This window comes from Saccostrea cucullata, unplaced genomic scaffold, assembly GCF_032062105.1.
Source record: "Saccostrea cucullata isolate Sc308-1 unplaced genomic scaffold, CSIRO_AGI_Scuc_v1 ctg249, whole genome shotgun sequence".
Lineage (NCBI taxonomy): Eukaryota > Metazoa > Mollusca > Bivalvia > Ostreida > Ostreidae > Saccostrea > Saccostrea cuccullata.
In genome coordinates this window covers 292035-314828 of record NW_026936117.1, presented here as the reverse complement: position 1 = coordinate 314828, position 22794 = coordinate 292035, and the positions used below count along the sequence as shown (strand labels likewise).

The window sequence follows — 22794 nt, the reverse complement described above, 5'->3', positions numbered from 1 at the left end:
ATTTGTGTTATAAATGTAAATAGATTTTTACTCTTTTTTTATGGAAGAACCTAAACTGGTTAAAGAATTTTCTGTAAATTATGTTCAAAAATCATCATGATTGCTTACAAAATGGAAATGGTATACACTTCTTGTGATAAAAGATGAATACAAATTTCTGTGGATGAAAATAAAATTCTAAAAACATAAAAAAATGAAATAAGATTTAACATTGTATAAATGTTCTTCCTTTATATATTTCCTTACCTGAAATTAATGTGTATTTTTTAAATTTCAGATGGAACATAAATATATTTTTTATCTTAATTTCACATCTGTTGGAAATCAGGCATTATTCTATGGAAAAATTTGAGAGCAAAAGAAAGCAATGGATATGTTTGAAAGGACAGTACATGAACCTAAGTCTTGAGTGATATGATAGTTACAACATGGATCCTGTATATACATAGGAATATTTTATCTCAAGTTTTACAGACAGTTTATTGTTACATAACTTACAAGATGGGTTCTTGTGTGTGTAAAGAAAAACATGTGAACCAAGGGGCTATACGACAGACGGAGAGTAGTAATTCAAGTCATAGATCACAAAGGGGAGGAGCTACATCAGGGAGACGTAATGTCTCACATTCCAATTCCAGAAGTTCTTCCAGAAGATGTGCAAATGTGGATTCCTTAGTTCTAGAAACTTTATCACTCATTAGGACGCTGGTAGACAAGTATGTATATTATCACAAAGGCATTCTATTGGACTGCAAAGGAAAAAAAAAATTTAACAATCTTCTTTACAAAGAAATATTGCAATTATCATAATTATCATTTTATGAAATAGCATATCAATTTTTATCCTGCAACTACCCCTTGCATTGACCTAATAAAGGTAGCCTAATAAACCAAAGCTTTATTCGGTCACTGCCCTAATAAAGCCTCGTGACGTTCTAAAAGCATTGTGATGTCATGTATATTGCAATGTTTATGCCATGGCGTCATAGTTTTAACTGCAGAGATGTGCCTAAATCTGTTGAAAATAGCTAGTTTTGGATGTTCAAATGTAAAAAGTATGTTGCAGGATAAACAAAATACATGATAACTGTCTTGAAATATAAGCGATATTTGGGCTCGGGTCGAAAACGTAAGAGGGCTCGGCAAGCCTCCCTCTCTATCACGTTTTCTTACCCTCGCCCAAATATTGCTTATATTTCAAGACAGTAACCATGTATTTTATATATCCCATTGTATTTTTTGTGCAAAATACTCTGAAAATTAAAAATATTTCATGTGTGAGTGCATGTACTGTATAAATAGGCCTAATAAAGGAAAGATGCATGAATTCAACAATAAATGAATGAATACATTTTATATGCAAATATCAAATGATTAGTAAATACAGTACTGTAGCTGTACATAAATTGGCATATTCAAAATTTAGCACAATCACAGGAGTTGTTGATGTAATCATGAATTAGCCCTACACATGTTTGTGATTTTTACTGGTGTTCATGAATTAACGCATCATTGTCTGCACCAGAGCTGCTAAAAAATGAAGCCTGCTTTTTAAGTGCAGGTAGAGAAGTGCACTCCTCAATACCCAATGAAGAAGGCATGTTATGAAAATCTGTACATGTTTCTAATCATTCCCTTTTCAAAACCCACAGAAGAGGGCATTGTATCAAAATCTGTACATGTATACATGTCATACAGATATGTGCACAAATATAGCATTTCCATATGCTGTGTTTTCAGGGTTTGTTTCCCAGTTAACTAATGACAGTAGAATCACTGTATGCTGTGTTTTCAGGGTTTGTTCTCCAGTTAAACTACAGTAGAATCATTGTATTCTCTGTTTTCAGTGACCAGGGACCTCCCCAGTTAACTTCTGTAGAATCATTGTATGCTCTGTTTTCAGTGACCAGGGACCGCCCCAGTTAAGTTCTGTAGAATCATTGTATGCTCTGTTTTCAGTGACCAGGGACCGCCCCAGGCCATGCTGCTGCTGCATCGTGTGGCGGAGGCTGAGGATGGGTGGCTAGATGTGGTCAAGTCTTTAGTGGTGTCCATTCCTCTAGAAGATCCCCTGGGGCCAGCGGTGGTCACTCTACTGCTAGATGAGTGTCCCCTACCCACAAAGGTCTGGAACCACCCAGTCTTTAGTGTAATAATTAATCTTGTGAGAGAAATAATGGTGTAGTTAGTCTTTTTGTCCACAAAATTCTGATGAGCAAGTCTGGGTTTTGATTATTGTATTTTAGTGTTGATCTATTAGTAATATTTTCTATACACAGAGCTCCAGGCAATATAAATGTATATCTGAAAGCTGATAAAAACAAAACTCAAGAGATTTTCGAATCGTGTTATGCTTGTACATATATTTTGTAATTTTTTAGGATGCTATTTTACTCCTATACAAAAATTTGAAGTTGATGCCTAATAGTTCAGTTAAAGAATACAGTTCTGTCAGCTGTCAAAGAAATATTGGTGTTGTGTTGGGATGTCTAGCAGAAAAATTAGCAGGTCAGTTGTTTTTTTTTTCCTCATAGTACAGAATCAAGTCCAGGTGGGAAAACCATAAGAAAGAATTTTATGTAGAACAAAATGATACTAATTTATTGATTTATGTGTAAAATTATCTAATAGCAATTGACCAAGTTTTTGAGTGAATAGAAAAAAAATAATTTTGAATTCATTTGAAAAAGTCTGGTGTTAAGAGAACACAGACTTCTCAGTCATATCTAGGAAATCACTTCATTGCGATAAAATTGACTTGTAATTTTCAATAAAATTTGCTGTATTTTTAGGTCCAAATGCAATTGATATTCTGACAGATGATGTCCTTAAGTACCTCTTATCAAACCTTGTGAGTTTTATGTTCTTGTCTGAGACATTAGGAGACCATTGTGTATCATCTGATTGTGTGTTTTTCTTCTCTAGCCAATCTTTACTATCATTAAGTAATTTTGATTAATGACATTTAGAGGTGGGTTGAGAATACTCTAGATTGATCAAATCTTTAGGTACCTATTAGCTTAAATAACTATAAAGAGTTATCTCCTATATACTGCTGGAGACCAAAAGACAAACTACATGTACATATATCATTTGTCTGAAAAACAATATTCCCTATTGTTCAGTTTATGGTCTCCAGTTTCATGTGGAGATGAAAAAAATCAAGAGAGAGAATGCGTGGAATAAATTTTAGTTTGGATTTTATTCACTTGTGCTTGAAATATTTTTTTTTTTTAAATTAGAACAAAATACCACTCAACATTGAGGTTTGATTTGAATAAAACTTGAAATGATTTCAAGAAAATTTAAGACGTACAGTGCTCATCATTGATTTTAATGAAGTTTATTGCCATGGTTACTCAAATTTACCCTTATTTGTGATTAATTTTAAAATGCATTTAAATTGGATAATACAAGGTGTAAAATACAAGATACATATCTCTGTGTATTGCTTTCTGATAGGTGTTGACACTCTTAGTACATGTATAGTACATGTATACTGGGTATGTCTTATTAATGCATGTTTATATCTTGTGTCTTATTTGTATATTATATATGATAGATAACATTGGAGTGTAATATTTTTGATTGTATTCTGTTTTGTTGATTGTTTTTTTTTTTTCTCGTTACAGAATGACAAACTTGAGCCAGCTGTGATTCTTCATGCCTTAGTGGCTCTAGAAAAATTTGCCCAAACTAGTAAGTCAGTTGTATATTACTTATCTGTCCTTATCTTACCAATGCTCATCATCATCATGTCAATCAGGCATTAATCAGGATAAATGCTTTGATTATAACTATTTCCTTGGCCTTGACCATTGACCTTTTTCAGGAAATGAAGCATTGTTATCTATTTGAAGAAAGTCTTCTATAGATAGTTCTGACAATTTTTTATGATGTGACATATTGGTAAATTGGAATGTAATAAATTAAATGCCTAGTTATATGTTAGCTGTAAGACTGTGACCTTTAGTTGTTGATTTGATAAATGCACATTTTTTAAATATAAGACTCAACATAGGTGCTTTCATTTTCTGAAATTTGAGCATTTTACTATCTGGCCATCTTACTTGACTGTGTGTAGTTTAGTTGTCATTGATTTTTTTTTCAATTTGCAATTTCTCAAGCTGTTGTGGAAAAGAACTGTAACTCTGAGGTTTACATGTACTGTTTGTTTTTTAGGTGAAAATAAAGCAACTATAAATAAGAGTTTACGAGAATGTGACCCTAATCCCTTAGAAATCCTAGAAAAATGGTGGCGCCATGAAAAATACAGCCTGCGGGAGGTGGGATTCTGTGCCCAGTGGTGTCTTGATAACTTATGTAGGTGTCATTGCATCAGTGATTTGTTTTGATGGTTTTTTTTTCACTGAATTAAGTACATAAAAAAACAATATTCTAAAACTTACCGATCTGTTCTGTTTTATTTTACAGTTGTGACTGAGGTAAGTCTAGTTTAACCTTAGTTTGATTTATTTCAATAGATTAAAGTTAAGTAAAGATTGTCTTTGAAGTCACAAACCCTTGATCTAGCATTTAAAAGTTTGTTGACACTTCTTAAAAGGAGGATTTTTTTTTGTTGTAGAATCGTGAATTTTCCTATACAAAAGAAGATTTAAAGAATATTAATGTAATGTTAAATAGTAAAGATGTTAGTGAATACCTGAAAATTTCTTCTGATGGCTTAGAGGTGAGTGTTTTCTGGGTAAATACAGCTCATTTTTGTCATAACTTTTTGAAGTAAGATAAAATCCATTCATGAGTCTTCGAACATTGATTGTTTTCAAGAACATTGCATCCAAAATAATTTCATTGCATCAGGTATGCAGATTCCTGCTTTAAGGAGAACCCTGGTTTGTTACATGTATTTAGTTGGAGAACATGTAAATTACATCTGAAATTTGATTGAATAAAAAGCCTTGAAGTACAAATTTCTTTACCCGGTAATTTCATTCTAATTTCACTAAATTCTCATCTGCACTTGTACATTTTTCAGGCCAGATGTGATGCTTCTTCCTTTGAAAGTGTTCGATGCACATTCCAGGTGAATTCTGGGATATGGTATTATGAGGTCACCCTTTTAACAGACGGGGTGATGCAGATTGGATGGGCAACTAAATCTAGCAGTTTTCTAAACCATGTTAGTATTTTTTTCTTGAATTCTGCCTTTGATAAATAGATTCTATTATTATGTTTTGATCTTAACTTTTGCATTGATTAAGTTGATTTTACAGACTATAATTGTCCCCCGCTTGAAAAGTGGGGGATATTAATTTGGGTCTGTCTGTCCGTCTTTCTGTCTGTCTGTAACGCTTTTGTTTCCACACGATATCTCGAGAACCCTTTGAGCTTTCGCAATGAAATTTTGCATAGCAACTTCCTATGAACTAGGAAAGAAACCTATTGATTTTGAGGTCAAAAGGTCAAAGTTCAAGGTCATAAATTTATACATTCTGTCTGTGTGTAACACTATCCTTTCCGGGCGATATTTCAAGAATATTTTGAGCTTTTGCAGTGTAATTTTATACCAGTACTCCCTAGGACCTCTCTCACCCCTCTCAAAGTGTCCCACCCTGTGTGTTTATTAGTATTTATTGTATTACATGTCGCTATTTTTAGCGCAGGGGCATGAGGAGAGATATTACGTGTAAAACAGGTTCTCGGCAGACTTTATATTCTTATTACATCTATTAGAACTGTTTAATAAAGGTTAAATTAGACACCATGCATTGTGTAAAATTTTGACAATATCGAACATGAATATATACATGTATGTGACTTCATCTTTGCATATAATTTTTGCCAGTTTAAAGCGGTTCCGTGGTGTAGTGGTATGTCTCTCGCTTCAGATGAGAGAGGTCTCGGGTTCGAATTCTGGACGGTCCATTTTTCTTTTTTTTCCGAAATACTTTTTTTTTTACTAAATGATAGTATTCAGCATGTGAAATGAAAAATGTATGAGATCTGGCTTGTACAAACTCATAAAATCATCATTACACTGTAATTATTCCATATAAAAAGAATCTTCTTTACACATAATAAAGAATAAGCAATCAAATCTTTATATCCATATTGGCATACTTTATTTGCTATACATGTATACATTTAATAATTCTACAAATTCTGTCAGGGTAATCCGACTCCCCCCCCCCCCCCCCCCTTCCTCCCAAACTGTGCATGGTTTACTTTTTCCCTAAGGGGGGGGACATAAGCGGGGACACAAATTCTCTGAATTAGCTTGTTTTGTTTTTGTCAGTCGTAGTGCATTTAAAGGGCATTAAGGGATGGAGCCTAAAACCATCAACATGAATGCATTCTTCAAAAATCTCATGTATTCCTGGATGTTAAAAGCACTCAAACTGTTTGCTTGATTATGATAAGCATTAAGGCCTGTACCAAAATTGGGAAAACCATTGCATTTGGTATTAGGATGGGGCTCTATTAATCATTTAATAAACAGGCATTGACCTCTTTTAACCATATAATAAAATTGCATTAATTCTTTGAAATTTTCTTTTCTACTTTTGAATATTTGGTGTACAAAATTACCAGTAAGTGTATCATGGTATGCGGAACTTAGATTTAAGTTGAATTTTTCTAAAAGTTCTTTATTGGTAGTGATGAATACTTAGATATAAGTTGAATTTATTTTTTCAGGAAGGTTATGGTATTGGGGATGATGAGTATTCCATTTCATATGACGGGTGTCGGCAGCTGATATGGTTCAAGTCTGAGAGTCGACCAATAACACTGCCTTGCTGGAAAGCTGGTAAGGTCTTCCTCAATGACGAGTTTGGAAAATGAATATTTATTATAACTCTTTTATATTGCATGAATTTGTGCATTTCCACATATACTTTTTCAAACAATATAAAGTTCATGAAAATTAATTTTATGATTTTATGTAGGCTAAAACAATTACCAGGATATATAAAGAATTGACAGAAAGTAATATGACACATAGGTCTTTATAGTGAAAAAAAAGATGAATTCAAGGGCGGATTCAGGGGGGTTTGGGGGGGTTCGGGAAAACCCCCCCGCTCATCGATTTTATTTTTTTTACAAGTGTCATTTTATCCTTTTGTTGCATTGATAAGACTCTAATAAACATGAACCCTTGTTTGTACAACTATGAAATATACATCCACTACATAACAGGAAATCACTTTCCGCTTGAACGCACACAATGCAAAGGTAATCAACAGAGACATTGCCTCAGATATCGGGTAGTCTGTGCATCTAGTGAAGTCACAAGGTCACAGTACAATGTAATCAGGTACCGGTGTCATATAATATATTGAACCCCACGATATTTTGAACCCGGGTTCAAAATATCGCTGCGAAATATTGAACCCCTCTATAAAATATTGAACCCGAGGTTCAAAATATTATGGCCATAAAATATTGAGTCCCCCTGCCCTTTTAATTTCAGAGGTAGGGGGTTCAAAATATTATGGCCATAAAATATCGATACCCCTGCCCTTTTAATTTTACAGGGAGGGGGGTTCAAAATATTACTGCCATAAAATATTGAACCCCCCCTGTCCTTTTAATTTATGAGGAAGGGGGGTTCAAAATATGGCCATAAAATATTGAAACCCCCCCCCCCCCGTCCTTTAAATTTAAGAGGGTGGGGGTTCAAAATATTATGGCCATAAAATATTGAGTCCCCCTGCCCTTTTAATTTCAGAAGTAGGGGGTTCAAAATATTATTGCCATAAAATATTGATACCCCTGCCCTTTTAATTTTACAGGGAGGGGGGTTCAAAATATTATTGCCATAAAATATTGAAAACCCCCCTGTCCTTTTAATTTATGAGGGAGGGGGGTTCAAAATATGGCCATAAAATATTGACCCCCCCTGTCCTTTAAATTTAAGAGGGTGGGGGGGGTTTCAAAATATTATGGCCATAAAATATCGAGTCCCCTACCCATTTAAATTTACAGGGAGGGGGGGGTTCAAAATATTATGGCCATAATATTTTGAACCCCCTCCTTCATAAATTCAAAGGACAGGGGGACTCAATATTTTATGGCCATAATATTTTGAACCCCCCTCCCTGTAAAATTAAATGGGCAGGGGGACTCAATATTTTATGGCCATAATATTTTGAACCCCCTATCTCTCAAATGAAAAAGGTAGGGATTCAATATTTTATAAGGGGGTTCAATATATCGCAGCGAAAAAGTGAACCCGGGTTCAAAATATTATGCGATATTTTGAACCCGGGTTCAATATATCGCGGTATCAAAATATTATGCTACACCTGTCCCAACAATATAGAAAACTGCAAAGTTACGGTGCTGCTCAGTAATATTCTTTTGCTGATAAAATGCATGTTTTTTAAACTAAGAATACACTATTATTCAGGGTTTTTTTTACCGTTTTAAAATTTAAATTAATATAATTTTTTTACAAAACCAGGTTGGCTTAGCAAACCCGTCTAGTTTTGACAGATTCTCCAGTTTATGTAAATTTTTTCTTCAGTTAAGACAGTTTGAAATTTCATTAATTGTACACATGTGTTTATATTCCAAATCATATTGACAGTTAATATACTCAAGTAAGTTGAAAAGCACAAGTTAGGGATTCTGAAAAGAATTCAATTTTTTTAGTGTTTAAAAATTTAGATTGGTATATTAGTTGTATCTTGGAAGTCAGCTTGACATAGGACTAAATTAATTGTAGGTGCATTTAAAGTAAACTAAGACAACTTGAAGCAACTGCTTGCATTCCTAAAATTGTCAGATTTAACATTTTTTTAAAGCAAAGTCTAAAGTCTTGTGTTAAAGTTAAATTAAATTGAAAACATTTTATTAAAAATTTGTGATGATCGGTCTTTAAAAAAGCTACAAAAAGTACCCCCAAAATGCTGGAAAATGCACCATTTAGAACCATTTTAAACAAAATTTTCTCGGGGGAGGCCCCCCGAACCCCCACCTATGGGAGGGGGACACCCCCTCCCATGCCCTCCCCCTTCGGCCCTTTGGGCCTCAAAACCCCCCAACATGAACTTCTGGATCCACCACTGGAATTGACTATAAAGACTTAATTGTGATACAGATAGACCAGTGATTTGCAAAACCTGTGTATTGTAATGCTTATATCACTAACACATTCAGCATTTTGTCTCCCCTGAAGACATATCTGGATATCTTTATGTTCTGTTTGTCTATCACAAAATCAAGTCTGTGGCATTACTTGAGAGCTATGATTAGAATGGATAGTAACTTGAGTATGTGTTGTCCATTTAGGTCATGAAAAGGCCTTGACTCAAGATCCTTTCTCAAGGTGAAGGTCACTGAAATGATATCTAGGTTAATGAAAAAGCATCAATTTGGCCACTAAAATGTTAATAATTTTATCATTTTAAAGTATTTTCAGAAGGAGTCTAATGAAAATAAATTTTAAAAGTAAATAAAACTGTACACTAAGCTTATGTCTGACATTTAAATATTGGTTTAATATTTTTACTTTGAGGACTCGAAATGAAAGAGAGTTATGCTTCTTAAATCATTCAATATAGAGTTTTAAAACTACTACACAGTAAATATCAACTTGATTAAACCCTCATACTATTGGTATCTTTATAAATTTTATTGAGAGCACCATACATTAAAGATATAGACTTCAGAACACTTGACCAAGTGACTTTATTTTCAACTTTATGTTGCAGATAGTGATATTTTAGATTTTTTCATTATACAGAAAATTTGCATAATAAAGTTGATATGAAATGAAATAATTTCTAGATAGAAAATCTCACTAAAATTGATTAATAGTGCAGAGGTAGCAATAATTTAATCATTTGACATTATTAAATGTTGATGCCTTATGTATTGTTGTAATGTTTAAAATACATAGACATTATTGATGGCTATCTTATCTGATTTTAAACAATAGGAAAAAATATAAATAGCTCATTGTTTCTAATTATAAATATTTTAAGCATTTGATAATGGGTACCTCTTGAATATTTTTTTTATGGTTTAAAATATAATTGTAAACCTTCAAGTTAAGGCAAATGAATTAACCTTTTGTACACTGGACGTAATGAATATATGTAACAAGTTTGAAGATTTAAATTGTGATAATTTATTTAACTTTGTGTCATGATTTGAATAATATCTCTTAATTATTTTCTAATGAATTTAAATATTAATGTAGATTCAGATTCATCCTCATTTTTTGACTTCTTATTCTTGAAATCCATAAATGAATCTCATTGGGTGCCAAGAATATTCTAGCCAGATTTCTTAAAATCCTTATCTTGCAAAAAAAGTTTATAGAGCATTAAACTGTAGTTTTGTAATGAATAATTATTTTTTGACGTAATGATGACTCTTAAAACTTGGTGCCTGAATAGGTTAAAGATTGTCTGGAGTCCAAAGAAAATATTGCAAGTCACAATTATATTGGCAGTTGGAGGTTCTCTTGTCTGTACATTATTACGGCCCACTAGAAGTCATTCACGTCAATTTATCTCCTGTAATCTCGGCAGATTCAGCTTGGACAATATCGGACCCGGATCAGATGGGACGTGACAATTGTTTTTATTTACCTGACTTCGTCTGATATACATGGCTGATTGAAGATGGGATTGGAATATGAATTTAAATGTCTGAGACCGCTTCTCCAGTAGAGCTTTAAATATCGTTCTAGCGGCCTGATTTACATCGGATTATCTGCACTCTGTGATTTGATTAACATTTGTATAACTTTAATTTGGTTTTTCCATAACAACAAAGCCTGTGTGGCTGGCTCTCAAACCCTGACTCTACGCTGACTTGTCAACCAGATTATGATTCATCAATTAAAAGTTATAGAGATCAAGCTTAGTTTACTAACTTTTGTAACCAAAACAGGTGGAAAAATGACATACAAGTACAAATTCATTTTTCAAAAGAAAAGAAAAACAGTTTTTATGCCCCCACAATAGAAGATTCAGGAGTACATTATAGTTTTTGTCCTGTCCATCCTGTCTGTCTGTTTGTCTGCAAAAGCTTTAACTTTGTCCATAACTTTTGATAGTTAGAGCCATGTCCTTCATATTTCACTTGTGCCTTTCTTGCAACAAGATCTTCTTTTGGTACCAATTTATTTGACCTCTTGACCTTAGTGTTTGATCCACATTGTCAAAAAATAAGCAAACTTTCACATTGGTCATAACTTTTGAAGAGTTAGTGCTATGGCTTTCATACTTCACATGAGTATTTAGCTGCAAACATCAGATTAAAAAAATCGGAGAGGGCTACATTATTGCAGCTAATGGTATTCATCAAGACAAGACTTTTTCTTGAGAAAATATATTTTTACCTGTTAGCCTTGACCTTAGAGTTTGACCCACTTTTAATACTTTTACCATAGCCATATCATTTGAAAAGTTTGTACTAAGGCTTTCATATTTCATATGTGTATTTCTTGTGACAAGACCTTTTGATGCTCTTCTTAATTTTAAAATTCTATAAAATTACTGTAAACCAACTTTTATTTGCATGCGAGAAATTTTCGCGAGATTCGCAAGAGCCTCGTCATCGCAAATATTTCTCGCCGCGAACGGTCCTTAAAGTTTCTTTTTCTGTTAACAACAGATTTAAAAAAAGGCTTGATCGCGAAAATAAATTGACGCAAACTAGTTTCTTCCCGGAAAATCACGAAATAATGTTGTCGCGAATAAAAGTTGGTTTACAGTATATCAGAAACAAAAAAACTTGAATGCAGTTCTATCAAAATCTTAACTCTGATACATGAGCATTTTGCCTTCATGTATTTCTGGTGGCACATGATCAATACTGGTGTTGAAAAAATGTATTGTGATACATGTATTGTTGTTGAGCGTAATTTTGGAAAATACAGATATGAAAGCAATATGGTATGGTTTGTAAGTCTTTTGTATGTTCTATTGGACAGACATGTTTGTATGGGCTGTAAGCTTCTTAAGAGGACAAGTTTGTCTGATTGACACCTGTACAAGAATTTTAATTTTTACATATGTTAATCCATATGGATTTATTCACTTGGTCGGATTTTATGGATGTTGTCCAGGAATTAACATTGTATGACTCATTTAATTTTGCTGGAAAATAAGAACTTTTCATTGTCTGGTAATTAAACTTTTTGATCTCCAAGGGCCATCTCAAGTTCAAATTTAACTTTTACATTGTGTTTGTTCTCTGTTAAATTGGTAATTCATTTTGAATTTAACAAAATTCCCATTGTTTTTTTCCTTCTCATTGAATCAGAAGCTAGACTATGCGAGTAATCTTCACTGGTTTAAATCTTAAATTCTTGGGCATGCATTCAAGAAAATTAAGCAATCCTCAACTGAATAACATTCATTTAAAAAGATTTGTTTCATAATTTTGGTTGAAAATTTTAGTGATATTTTTACACAGCTTTTAGACTCATAAGACCCTTGATAGAGTTAACATAAGGTTCTAGCCTTTGGAAACTTCATATCCAGACACTTGTTCGATCTAATTTTATCTTTGAAAGACCTGTGTACTGTAGATCAGGTTATTTTCATGACACCTAATTTTCATGAGACAGTCGTTTACTCTTTAATTGTGAAAAAAAAATTCACATATCATGCTTAACCTGGTATGGCTCTATATAATCTTTAACAATACTTGTATGAATATATAACTGGTTGAGAGTAAGATTTTTGTGAGCACATTATCTCGTGTAATTATGAGAAAATTATGTTCTCACGAATAAAAAGTTATTTAAAGTACATTTAGTAGCTTGACTGGCTATTTCAAGGGCAATCTGGAATTAGCAGCTACCGGTACTTGTCTAAATTGGCCACTTAAAAGCTTCTCAAAGGTGGTCTTTTCATAGACATTAGACTATATTTCTTTTTGAGACTCATTAAGTAGATATACTGTAGAAGCACAAATTTTCGTGGGGATAAAATTTCGTTGATTTGTCATCAAAAATAGTTTTGTAGGCATTTAATTTCGTTGTTTTGAGAGTAACCCTATTCAATTTATAATATAAAATTTCGTGTGGGATTTAATTTCATTGATAATTGTTAACAACGAAATACATGTAAACGAAATTTAATCCCCAACGAATATTTCTACTTTTACAGTATACTGCGATGACTGTAATAAACAAAAATTCAAATCGGTAAAGAAAATCTTCATTTTTTATTTATACTGTATTGAAGAAATGATACAGTTATATTGTAATAAAACACAATATTGAAATTAATAACGGTAATCTGTAAGTATATAATTCAAAATATATATACTGTAAAACTTATTTATTATTAATTTTTCAATATTAGAGGAATGGAAATGTGGTTAAAATTAATATTTTAGATGTGTAATATCAAAATGAAATGATTTCATATGTATTAAAACCTCTGGCTAACCAATGGCTTTTGAAAATATTTCAAATTTCGAGTTTGATCAATAATTGTAAAAATATGTATTCCAACTATATTTACAAATCATCACCCTGAATGTAACACGTGTCATGTTAAATCCAAGAAACGCATTCATAAAATTCAGTCACAGTCACAAGACATTCATCCACAGTGTATAACACAATACTCTCTCAAGTGTACATCCACAGAATTCTTTGAATTTAACTGAGATTCCACACAGTTCAACAGATCTATTTATAGATCAGGTAACTATTGACTGAAATCCAGGAACTCCGGGATTGGGTTGAGTTTGAATTTCCGAGATATTTTCACCCATTTCCAACTGTTGTCGTAAAAAGTCAACTTCTTGTTGTTGGAACTTTGTTCGACTCTTCATAAGTTTCTCCACGACCTTTCTCATTTTGAATGTGGGTGTGTGTCTCAGAGCTCGACTTGCTGAGTGCAGAGGCACTCGTGAAACCTCGTTATGAGTAAGATCCAGGTGAGTCATCTGCTGCAGAATGATTTGACTGGGGGAATTGCAGCGATGGATCTTGCCATTATTCACGTTGGTTTTTATAAACTTCCACAAATTTTTCTTGGTTGTATTTTCGTCCTTAGTAGCTGATTTGTTGGAGCGTGTTGAGCGAGAACTTGTGGATCGATCGAGCTCGGCTTTTCCTGTGTCTTTGCTCACCTCGCGCTCGATTTTCGCCTTCAGGAACGGGTTTTCCTCTACAGGGGCGGCCTTGGAGAAGATGTTCAGAAGCACCGCAGCCTTGGCTAGGGCCGGTACCTTCTTCTCTTTCTCTGGCTCCGGTTCTGGTTCCTCCTCACTTTCCTCACTGGAGATTTCATCATTCAAGCTTTCGAAAAATTTGTTGATTTTCTTGTCAATCTGCCTACGCTCTGCTCGAAGAGATTCTTGTGTCACTTTAGAACCAGTTGTTCGTCGTAAGTTGGGCACAGATCTTGAGCTTTCTCGAGTGAGTGTTCTAGGGGTTCCACTTGATCCATTTGAGTTTGTCTTGCCTTCAGCGCCAAAGAGAAGCTGGCGAAGGTTAATGTAGTCTGTTGATCCAAAATCATCATCATCATCGTCACTGTCCCAGGCATTTAGACGGCGAGTTATCCTTGGACCATGTGTGTGAGGACGAACTCGTTTTTCAGGAGTAGAGGTTTGCACATGCTCAGTGAATTTTACATGAGAGTCCTTGGTTTTCTGTCTGTCAATAGAGGGAAGCTTAGCAGATTCACCGTCTTGACTGTTTAATGTTCCTCTGACTGATGCGGACATTTTGGAGGCAGGGGCAGACTTAGACCCTCTCCTCTGAAAAATTGAAGTTCTGTTAGAAGTGAGTGAGAGTGTTCCTGGAGTAGAGAGCCTAAGAGCTGATATTGTGCTGTTTTCTTCTTCACGATCCTCCTTTTCTTGCTGACGTAACATGTTCCGAGCTCTAGACACAGTTGGGGTAGCATTAAGGTCATTCATATTTCTTCCACGAATTGGAAATTTCTGTTTTTTCTCCAAGTAATAACAATCGCTCAAAACACCAAGTCTTTTCTCTGAATTGTTGATCTGGAAAGCATCATATGAAAAGTCTTTCTTAGGCTGCATGCGCCGTTTGGTCTCCAAATCAATCTTCCGTTTGTTGATATCGTACAGTTTAATTTGATATCTGAGTTCACTGGAATTTTCATGAATCTTTTTCATGTTATGTGAGAGCTCCTTATTGAGTTTTTCTGCCTTTATTAAGAAATGCTTCTCACAGACATTGTTTTTGACACTGACTAATCTCTCTGTAAGCGAAGACTTTTTCTGGCTGTCCATGGCGTCATTTTGCATTTCCTGGAACGGATTAGACACCAGCTGCTCAGAGTCCATGATGAAGAAGTTCCCTGAAATGATAAAGAAATAATCAGTAAAAATAATGTATATGTACAGAAAAACAAACTGTGCTTCTGTGAATATGGTACATTTCACTTAGCCTAAGTACCTTTTTAAGGGAACTTCTTTTAGCAAAATTAAATCCATTTTAAAACTGTTAGAATGTTTCATCTTCTAACATAAAAGCCAAAAGGCCTCTGTCAGAACTGGGTGTTGGTAGCTGTTAATGTTCTTCTATGTTTAATTTTGTCAGTCTAGAAACCTCCCTATTATAAGGGTTTCAGATGTCCATCCAAAACAAAAGCTCAAAGACCCAAGCTCTGAACACACAATCAAGTCAGGTCATAGGCAGGAATTCATAAAGATCAAATTAATTGGAAATTTAATTATACTGTTAGGGTTATGACTTGTTTTGATGAAATATGATCATAGAGGAGGGTTTTGAGTACACACTTGGAATTTTACAGCAGGGTCATTATTTTGATGATATAAAGTTATTAGGGTTAAATAGGATTATTTTCCTAGATTACTTTTTTTCTACAGTCTTTTGGTTTCTCATTGAACTGTACTTTTTGATATCTCACTTATTTTCAGTAATCTTGGTAATGCTAAAGGGTATCTCACTTGAGTTTTTGAGTATCTCATTTGACCCATTGATCTTGTTTCTTACTTTAGTTGAGGTTTTGGATATCTTGAACCATAAATCAAAGATTTCTCACACAAGCTGTCTAACATAAGATTTGAGTACAACTTACTTGCACTATAATTGACATCAATTCCATCCTTAAGAGCCATCGTAAAATACACCAATAATTAACAAGTTCTAGTCCTTCATATTATCAGAGTAGCTCTGTCCACCTCTGGACTTTCATTATAACTAACAATGAACAGATTATGCACCAGTTTGCAAACTATTTCTCATGAGAAGTTCAACATTTGTTGACGAATTTAACCCTAGATATAAGTTAATGCACTTACTTCTACTTTTTTTTGCATTAATCTGTCATGAATGTGTAATAGGGGATTAGGACTGCAAGAATTGAATAGAAAACTCTAATCAGGATTGCAATTAAAATGTGTCTTATAATTATTGGAGGGTTATATGGTATATTATAAGTTATAATATTTCGTTTTTTAAAATGAAACTTAATGTTTAAGGGACATTTTTTTTCAAGAAATAAAACAGTTTCCGTAGGAAAAGTTTTAATTTGTGATTTATGTAGAGTGATTTAGTATTACAGAGTCTTCCTTACTCAGCATTCTATATACCATTCAGTGGCAGATTTAAGGGGGTGGAGGGGCACACCTGGCATCCCCCTACAACTTTTCAAAATTTCTCATTTTACCAGAGGCCTGTTCAACGGAGCGATCGAGTGCTTGCGAACATTTCTTTTAGAGGTATAAGGAATTTTGGCAAGTGCTAGCGAACCATCACTCTATTGAACAGGCCTCAGGTTTCTTCTTTGAACAGAAAAAAGATTGAGGAAGAGGTTGTAAATAAGAGGTTTTGATCTTTTATAATCTTGCAAGGCAGAGGTTCTAGGAGCTTGGTTCTGTAACTTTAATTCCACAGGACTTTAACTTTAGGTTTTTGGAACTTTTTGGGGAATACTTTTCATCATAAGAACAAGAAATACTAAATTCACTCATCAGATTTCAAAATTTCTCTTCAAAATCTTTAGAATCAAGGAGCTTCTGGGGCTATGCCCCATGGCCTCCAACAGAGTTTTAGTCTAGAGCCATTTAGGGGTCTCAGGGCAATCCCAACCCCCCTCAACATGTTGCACCCCCTTAATATCACTTCCTGGATTTTGTACTACATCAGAAAACTGTAAACTACCTAAAATCTCATTGAAAGCTCTCTACAGTCCAGACTTTGAATAAGATTGCATCATTTCTTTGTTGTGTAACTTGTTATGGTCTATACAATTTTGTCATTTAATTTGAATTGTTGTTTTTGAAATCAAAGAATAGGTGAAGTAGAACAGAGAAAATATAACAAGACTTAAGGATTATAGAAGAAGACAAGGAACTGAAGATAATTCACTTCCAGTAGTATTAAAGTTTATTGATCTAAGTACAGTGTCTAAGAAGAGTATGTCAAGTTTCAACTCGCGGATAAAGATCAATTAGATGATCTAAACTCGGAGCTGAAATATAATCCAGAAAAGTATCGGATAAGCCATTAAATAAACAGTGGATTTACTTAACATTATCATCCAATTCATGTTTAAGATTGCTCTTTTCTTCGTAGCATTGATCGGGAAGCCTATTTGCATTTGTTTTGATGAAGTTGATTCAAATTAACATGAAACAGTGATTACATGAATAGTTTTAAAATGTTTGGCATCATTTAAATGCAAGGCAATATTTGGAATGCCTGAAAATTGTTTTGAAAAAAAAAAATCCATTGGATTATCAAAATATTGTGGTACTCTTATCAACTGATTTATTTTCAGTAACAGGATTCATAGAAAATGTAAATAAAAGTGACTTGCATTTCAAATAATGACACCCTTTTTCTTCACTTACCAAATTTTATAAAGTGAATATATTTTTTCCAATCCATTTTTTATTAAAATTTATATGTATGGTGAATTGTTTTCCTGATACAAAAAAAAATGTTTTAATAGAAGTTTGCTTTAAGATTTAGATTCTTCTTTTTTTTTTTTTTTTAGCATAAAACTTTACAAAATGACAGTTTTGGGATAAGAGAAGGTCGTAAAATGCCCAAACTGTGTCTTTTCTGAATATATCAGAGGAAATTAAAAGTTGGAGAGATATTTGATTTTTGTTACCTTGTTGTTTGACAACAACTCGGAACTCATCCTGGTCACCCATCTTCCAAAAAAATCCAATTAAATCTTCCAATAAATCCAATTAAAAATTAGCTGAACCAAAATTAATTCCACATCAAATATTTTCCATGGCTATATGGGAGATAGGATTCCCATTTTTATGTTTTATAGTCAACTCCATCGTGTAAAAGCTTTGTAGACTTTTTAAAGTGTTTTTCATTTTTGAAATAAATGAATGTAATAAAAGTCAAATCAGTAAAATATATACAACTTGGAATGACAAGAAAACTGGACACAATGCAGAGGTCAAGTAGACTAGTGGACTTGTGGTTTGTGTTAATTCTGAATTAAGGGACATTTAAACAAAAATCTTGTGTTATTTTCTTTGTTCAGATTTCATTAGACCCTTTGATTATGGTATGTCTTTTAAATCCTAAATCCTTATAAATTTGGTGTTAATTGTATTTTTGGATTATGTAGGCATAGAAATACTCAAATGAACCATAATGTAAAAAGATCTTAACTAATTATTGTATTTAAAAGTAACACTTATATTCACAATATAAAGTAAATTGGAACAGGGAACTGGGGCATACTAATAAAGTTTCTGTGGTACATCTACCAATATCAAAGGGTATTAAATAAATTCTGAAAATACTTTTCATTTGTTAGTCCAAATCTGTTATTTTGTTTTTATTGTATATTTTTATTTTTTTTTTTTCATTTGCCTGAGTATAAAAAAAAATCAGTTAATTTCAAAATATAAATTAATTAGAAATTATGCAACCTACCTTCATGTAAAATAGGTTCCATGATTGAAAATAACTGAATGTGTGAAAACTAGATAATTAAATCAATATCAACTCATGTAGAAAGGCTGCAGATAATCCCAAGGATTTCTACTCATCACTTGTCATAAAAATATGACCCGAATTTCTACTAGTCTACCTACACACCATGTTGTATGATTTAGTTTTGAAAAACTGTAAATCTAAGAAAAATCCAAAAGCAAATAAAAAGTCTAGACTATCATTTAATCATAGACAGGGAGAAATGAGGGGAACAAACTTGTAAAATCACATCTCATCTGAATGTTTTTATTAGTGGTCATGGTAAACTGGTTTGAAGAATAAAGTTTAATTTTGTCGGATTTACAGAATAATGACCCTAAGGTTTTATCATATCTAACTAATCTTGTCTTAGCTATTTACCCCTTTTTTCTCTCATTGACAAGGTCTTTATCATGGGAAAGGATAGAATATGGAAACAAAGCAATGCGTGAATGTTTTGGATTAAGATGATGTCATTAAATGTAAATCAGATTGACCCTCAGGTTACACAAGAAAAAATGTCTCCTTGTCTTTAGAAGACAAAAAATTGAAATGTAGACTTGTGTATACTTTTGGTATCAAAATTATGTCTCGGAATGTACAGAAGATTGACCGTGGGTTATGCAGGAAAACGTCCCCTCTGTCTTACTTATCACCGAATATATTCACTGTGGGTGTCAATTTAAAAAACAATTTTTGAAAAGGAATTTTTCAAAAAATTTTCATAGTTTAAAATGTTTGAGAACTTTGTGTTATCTCAAATAACCAAATAATTTTTTTTAATTAGAGGGGGGTTATTTCCCATAAACAAATTGTAGTTCTAAACATTGAAGACTGATCATATTTATCCTTACTCACCTTGCTGTTCTATCGGAGAAATGATGGAATTCTCCGATAGCATCGCCTCTGACATCGTCATTTTGACTTTTTATTGTATTAAGGTTCCCTTCACAATTGTTTATTTCCTAGTTAGGACTAGAAATAATTTTATGTTTAAAACATCTGGAATCCAATGTATGACCAAACAGAAGCTAGTGCCATTGATAGACATAGTTTTAAATTCATGATTGCAGTATTTAATTGTTCAACACTTTTGAGCGACAATATGATAGACCTGTATATATCTTTTTTCCAAAGTAGGGACTACATCAAAACCTAAAACTTTGGCTGCTTGATTGAAAAAAAAGATTTTGGCATTTAAAAAGTTGTTATTGAGATCAAGAAACATCCCATTATGTACAGTAAATCATAGGAGGATGTGTTCAATATAAGCATTTAGTTTACCTGAAACTTCAGAGGTGCATGTTCTTAAAGCTCACCAGAATTACCTGTTTCCAGGCTCTATCTTAACAGATGTAGTTACTATTTAGCATCACATGCAAGTTCTGGTCTTATAATGGACCGTCCTATTCTACAGATTGTCTCAGAATTAACAAAGCTTCTCTTAGGAAACATCATTTGTGAGAACTTTTTGGAAATGGCTACAGTAATTTTTTTTTTTTATTAAAAGGAAGGACCTTTTTAATAGTTGCCGATTTGGAGATGATCCCTGTGCACAATTCATTAAATGTAACAATTTGTTAGGTTGCTATATTCTTCTGCGTGGGACTGATAAAATCTAGAACTGCACACTCCGAGGTGTCCCCAGAACTAAATTAGCAATGTGTGACTGGACAATTACCTTTAAATTTAGATTTCAACTTAAATCATAAAATATTTACTCATGTAAAAAGGTTTTTGATCTTATACGATGGATGTAATACAATTAGTAGAAGGAGTAAGATAAATATGCTCAACATTATTTAAGTTATCGATATCACATTCTCTTTGTAATAACAATTTCTCTATGAAATTTCCATGTTTCCACAAATAAAAGGAGGCTTTTTATTTTAGTACAATTGTACATTGATTAGTAAGTGAATATTGACATATATATCTTTTTTTCATAATTACTTTTCAACTTCTATCTAAAGTATTTACTTCAATTTGAAATTACTAACTTATTAAAATTGAAGAAAGTGTTACAGTTAATAAACTTTTCTTTGTATTTGTGTTTCTTTATATTTCATTGAAAATGTAAAACCATTTTATCCACTTTCCATTTTGCAAGAAAAATTTGTGTAAAAGAGAAATTACTTTTTATGGAAGAATTAAACTGAAACCATTTTTTATCTTTTTTTTTACAGAAAAATTTAAATGAAAGCATTTTATATCTTAAGTCTACATTAGCAATCAACATTTCCTCACAGGAATCATTGTTAGATAAATACCGTAGGTGGCTCCTTTTTATAACACCATTTATAGCCCTGTTAGGATACTAAATGAAAATATTTAAATTAGATAAATTCCCCCCTAACTTCTTTGCAGGGTAGCAAATTAATCATTAAATATGTAAATTAGTTTGTCATTTTAAGAGTGACTTCCTAAGCTAGTCTACCCGGGCTATCGTATGCAGCATCAGGGGCCAATTTAAAGTTAAAGGGATTATATCTAAGCCCATGATCAGCCCGATACACATTATCTTTACAAGGTCTGATAGCCATCTAATGTATAAGGTGGAATTTACAAGAATTTTATTTTAAAAATGTACCTATTAAAATTTAAAGGTCAAATAGGTGTATCATTTTAATTAAGTTTGAATTTTAAAAATGGAGAAATTTTAAACTAAAGTTTGCATTTTAAGGCATATACACTTTAAAATATAACATGCGAATTATATTTGATTGTTTTTGGCATTGTATATCATATACATTGTACCTGGGTATCTCGGTTAAAGATTACATATCACCTGACATATCTATATCTGGATACTGATAAACTGATATATGTTATAATACCGATATAATATTATTGACCGATAGCATGGGTAGATAATAGTGACTCATGTACAAGTGATAAATTCTAAATATGATAGATCACCACATGGGTACAAATTCTCCAGACCTGCAAGTGATTCACCAGATTAAGGCAATACAATTGGAACCCATCAGTTGTAATTAACAAATTCCCATACTTGTCATATATTTTCTGATGCAAATATAATGAAATTACATTATGAGTTAGAAATGAAAAAAAGAGAACTCTACTATTACTATTTACTATTGAGAGTAAGAGGTCAGATGTACAATTAATTCATAAAAATTTTTGTGTCCTAAACTAAGAGAGAGATTTTTAAAACTTCCAATTAGAACTATTCTTGGTGACTTACCCACTTGATAAAACTTTCGGATGTTGTGTCCGATTCCTGACAAGTCTGTCATTTTCCTTCAGTCAAAGACGGTAAATAAAAATGGCAGAAGTGACAACCAGTTCTAAAGACGGCAAATGTTTCTGCGATCCCGACCTTACATTTCAGTGACAGTCCAATACAAAAGGATTTTTTGACTCCTGAAGTGATATTTAAGTAATTCATAGAAAAGATATTTCAATATCCAAAAATCATTTTTATTTAAAAAGAATTTAAACATTTATTTTTTTAAAGGATTCATATTTCAGTTTGAATGCAAGTTATTCTTTTACCGACTGGTATATCAATATCTTGGATTTAATCTAACATTTAAACAGAGAAATGATCTTGAAATTCAAATAGGGCGGGTTAAATTGGTAATTGGTAAGAAAATGTTTTCATGGCCATTTTAAATGAAAGGAGTTGATAAAAGGAAATTTCTTGCCTACTTACCATTTTTAATGCATCAAGTTTTATTCCAAGTTTTGGGATAGCCATTTTTGGGTTTAATCTCTTCCAATCTACATGCACTACATGTATATCAGTTCGAACACCATATGTTTTTTTCCCCACCAGGCCACATTGGATTTTACAAAACTACTTTTTTTAAGTATCAGATTTCATATTAAAGGAAAACAAACTAATTATGTTCTCAGATTCAAAGCCTTCATTCTCAAAT

At 32.9% G+C, this 22794-nt stretch overlaps 2 protein-coding genes across 4 annotated transcripts in view; one reads left to right on the top strand and one right to left on the bottom strand.

Annotated features, from left to right (window-relative positions):
- LOC134244801 (RING finger and SPRY domain-containing protein 1-like) overlaps positions 1-22794 on the top strand; it is a 32870-nt gene that overhangs the window by 1268 nt on the left and 8808 nt on the right. Inside the window, exons 2-11 of the mRNA XM_062727048.1 lie at positions 278-716; positions 1960-2125; positions 2382-2508; positions 2793-2851; positions 3633-3699; positions 4183-4323; positions 4435-4445; positions 4586-4690; positions 4997-5140; positions 6658-6769. Coding sequence (XP_062583032.1) covers positions 415-716; positions 1960-2125; positions 2382-2508; positions 2793-2851; positions 3633-3699; positions 4183-4323; positions 4435-4445; positions 4586-4690; positions 4997-5140; positions 6658-6769 — 1234 coding nt within the window. The 5' untranslated portion in view covers positions 278-414. The remainder of the gene's footprint in view (positions 1-277; positions 717-1959; positions 2126-2381; positions 2509-2792; positions 2852-3632; positions 3700-4182; positions 4324-4434; positions 4446-4585; positions 4691-4996; positions 5141-6657; positions 6770-22794) is intronic.
- LOC134244798 (uncharacterized) lies at positions 13251-22712 on the bottom strand. Of its 3 annotated transcripts, XM_062727042.1 has the most exons (3): positions 22569-22712; positions 22098-22276; positions 13251-15272 (listed from the first exon to the last, which is right to left on the bottom strand). In XM_062727042.1, the coding sequence occupies exons 2-3, from the start codon at positions 22147-22149 to the stop codon at positions 13636-13638; spliced, it is 1689 nt and encodes a 562-aa protein (XP_062583026.1). In that variant the 5' UTR covers positions 22150-22276; positions 22569-22712; the 3' UTR covers positions 13251-13635. The 3 variants fall into 3 exon arrangements, with proteins under 3 accessions (XP_062583026.1, XP_062583025.1, XP_062583027.1); XM_062727041.1 differs by lacking the exons at positions 22098-22276; positions 22569-22712 and adding an exon at positions 19748-19995; XM_062727043.1 differs by lacking the exons at positions 22098-22276; positions 22569-22712 and adding an exon at positions 18060-18117.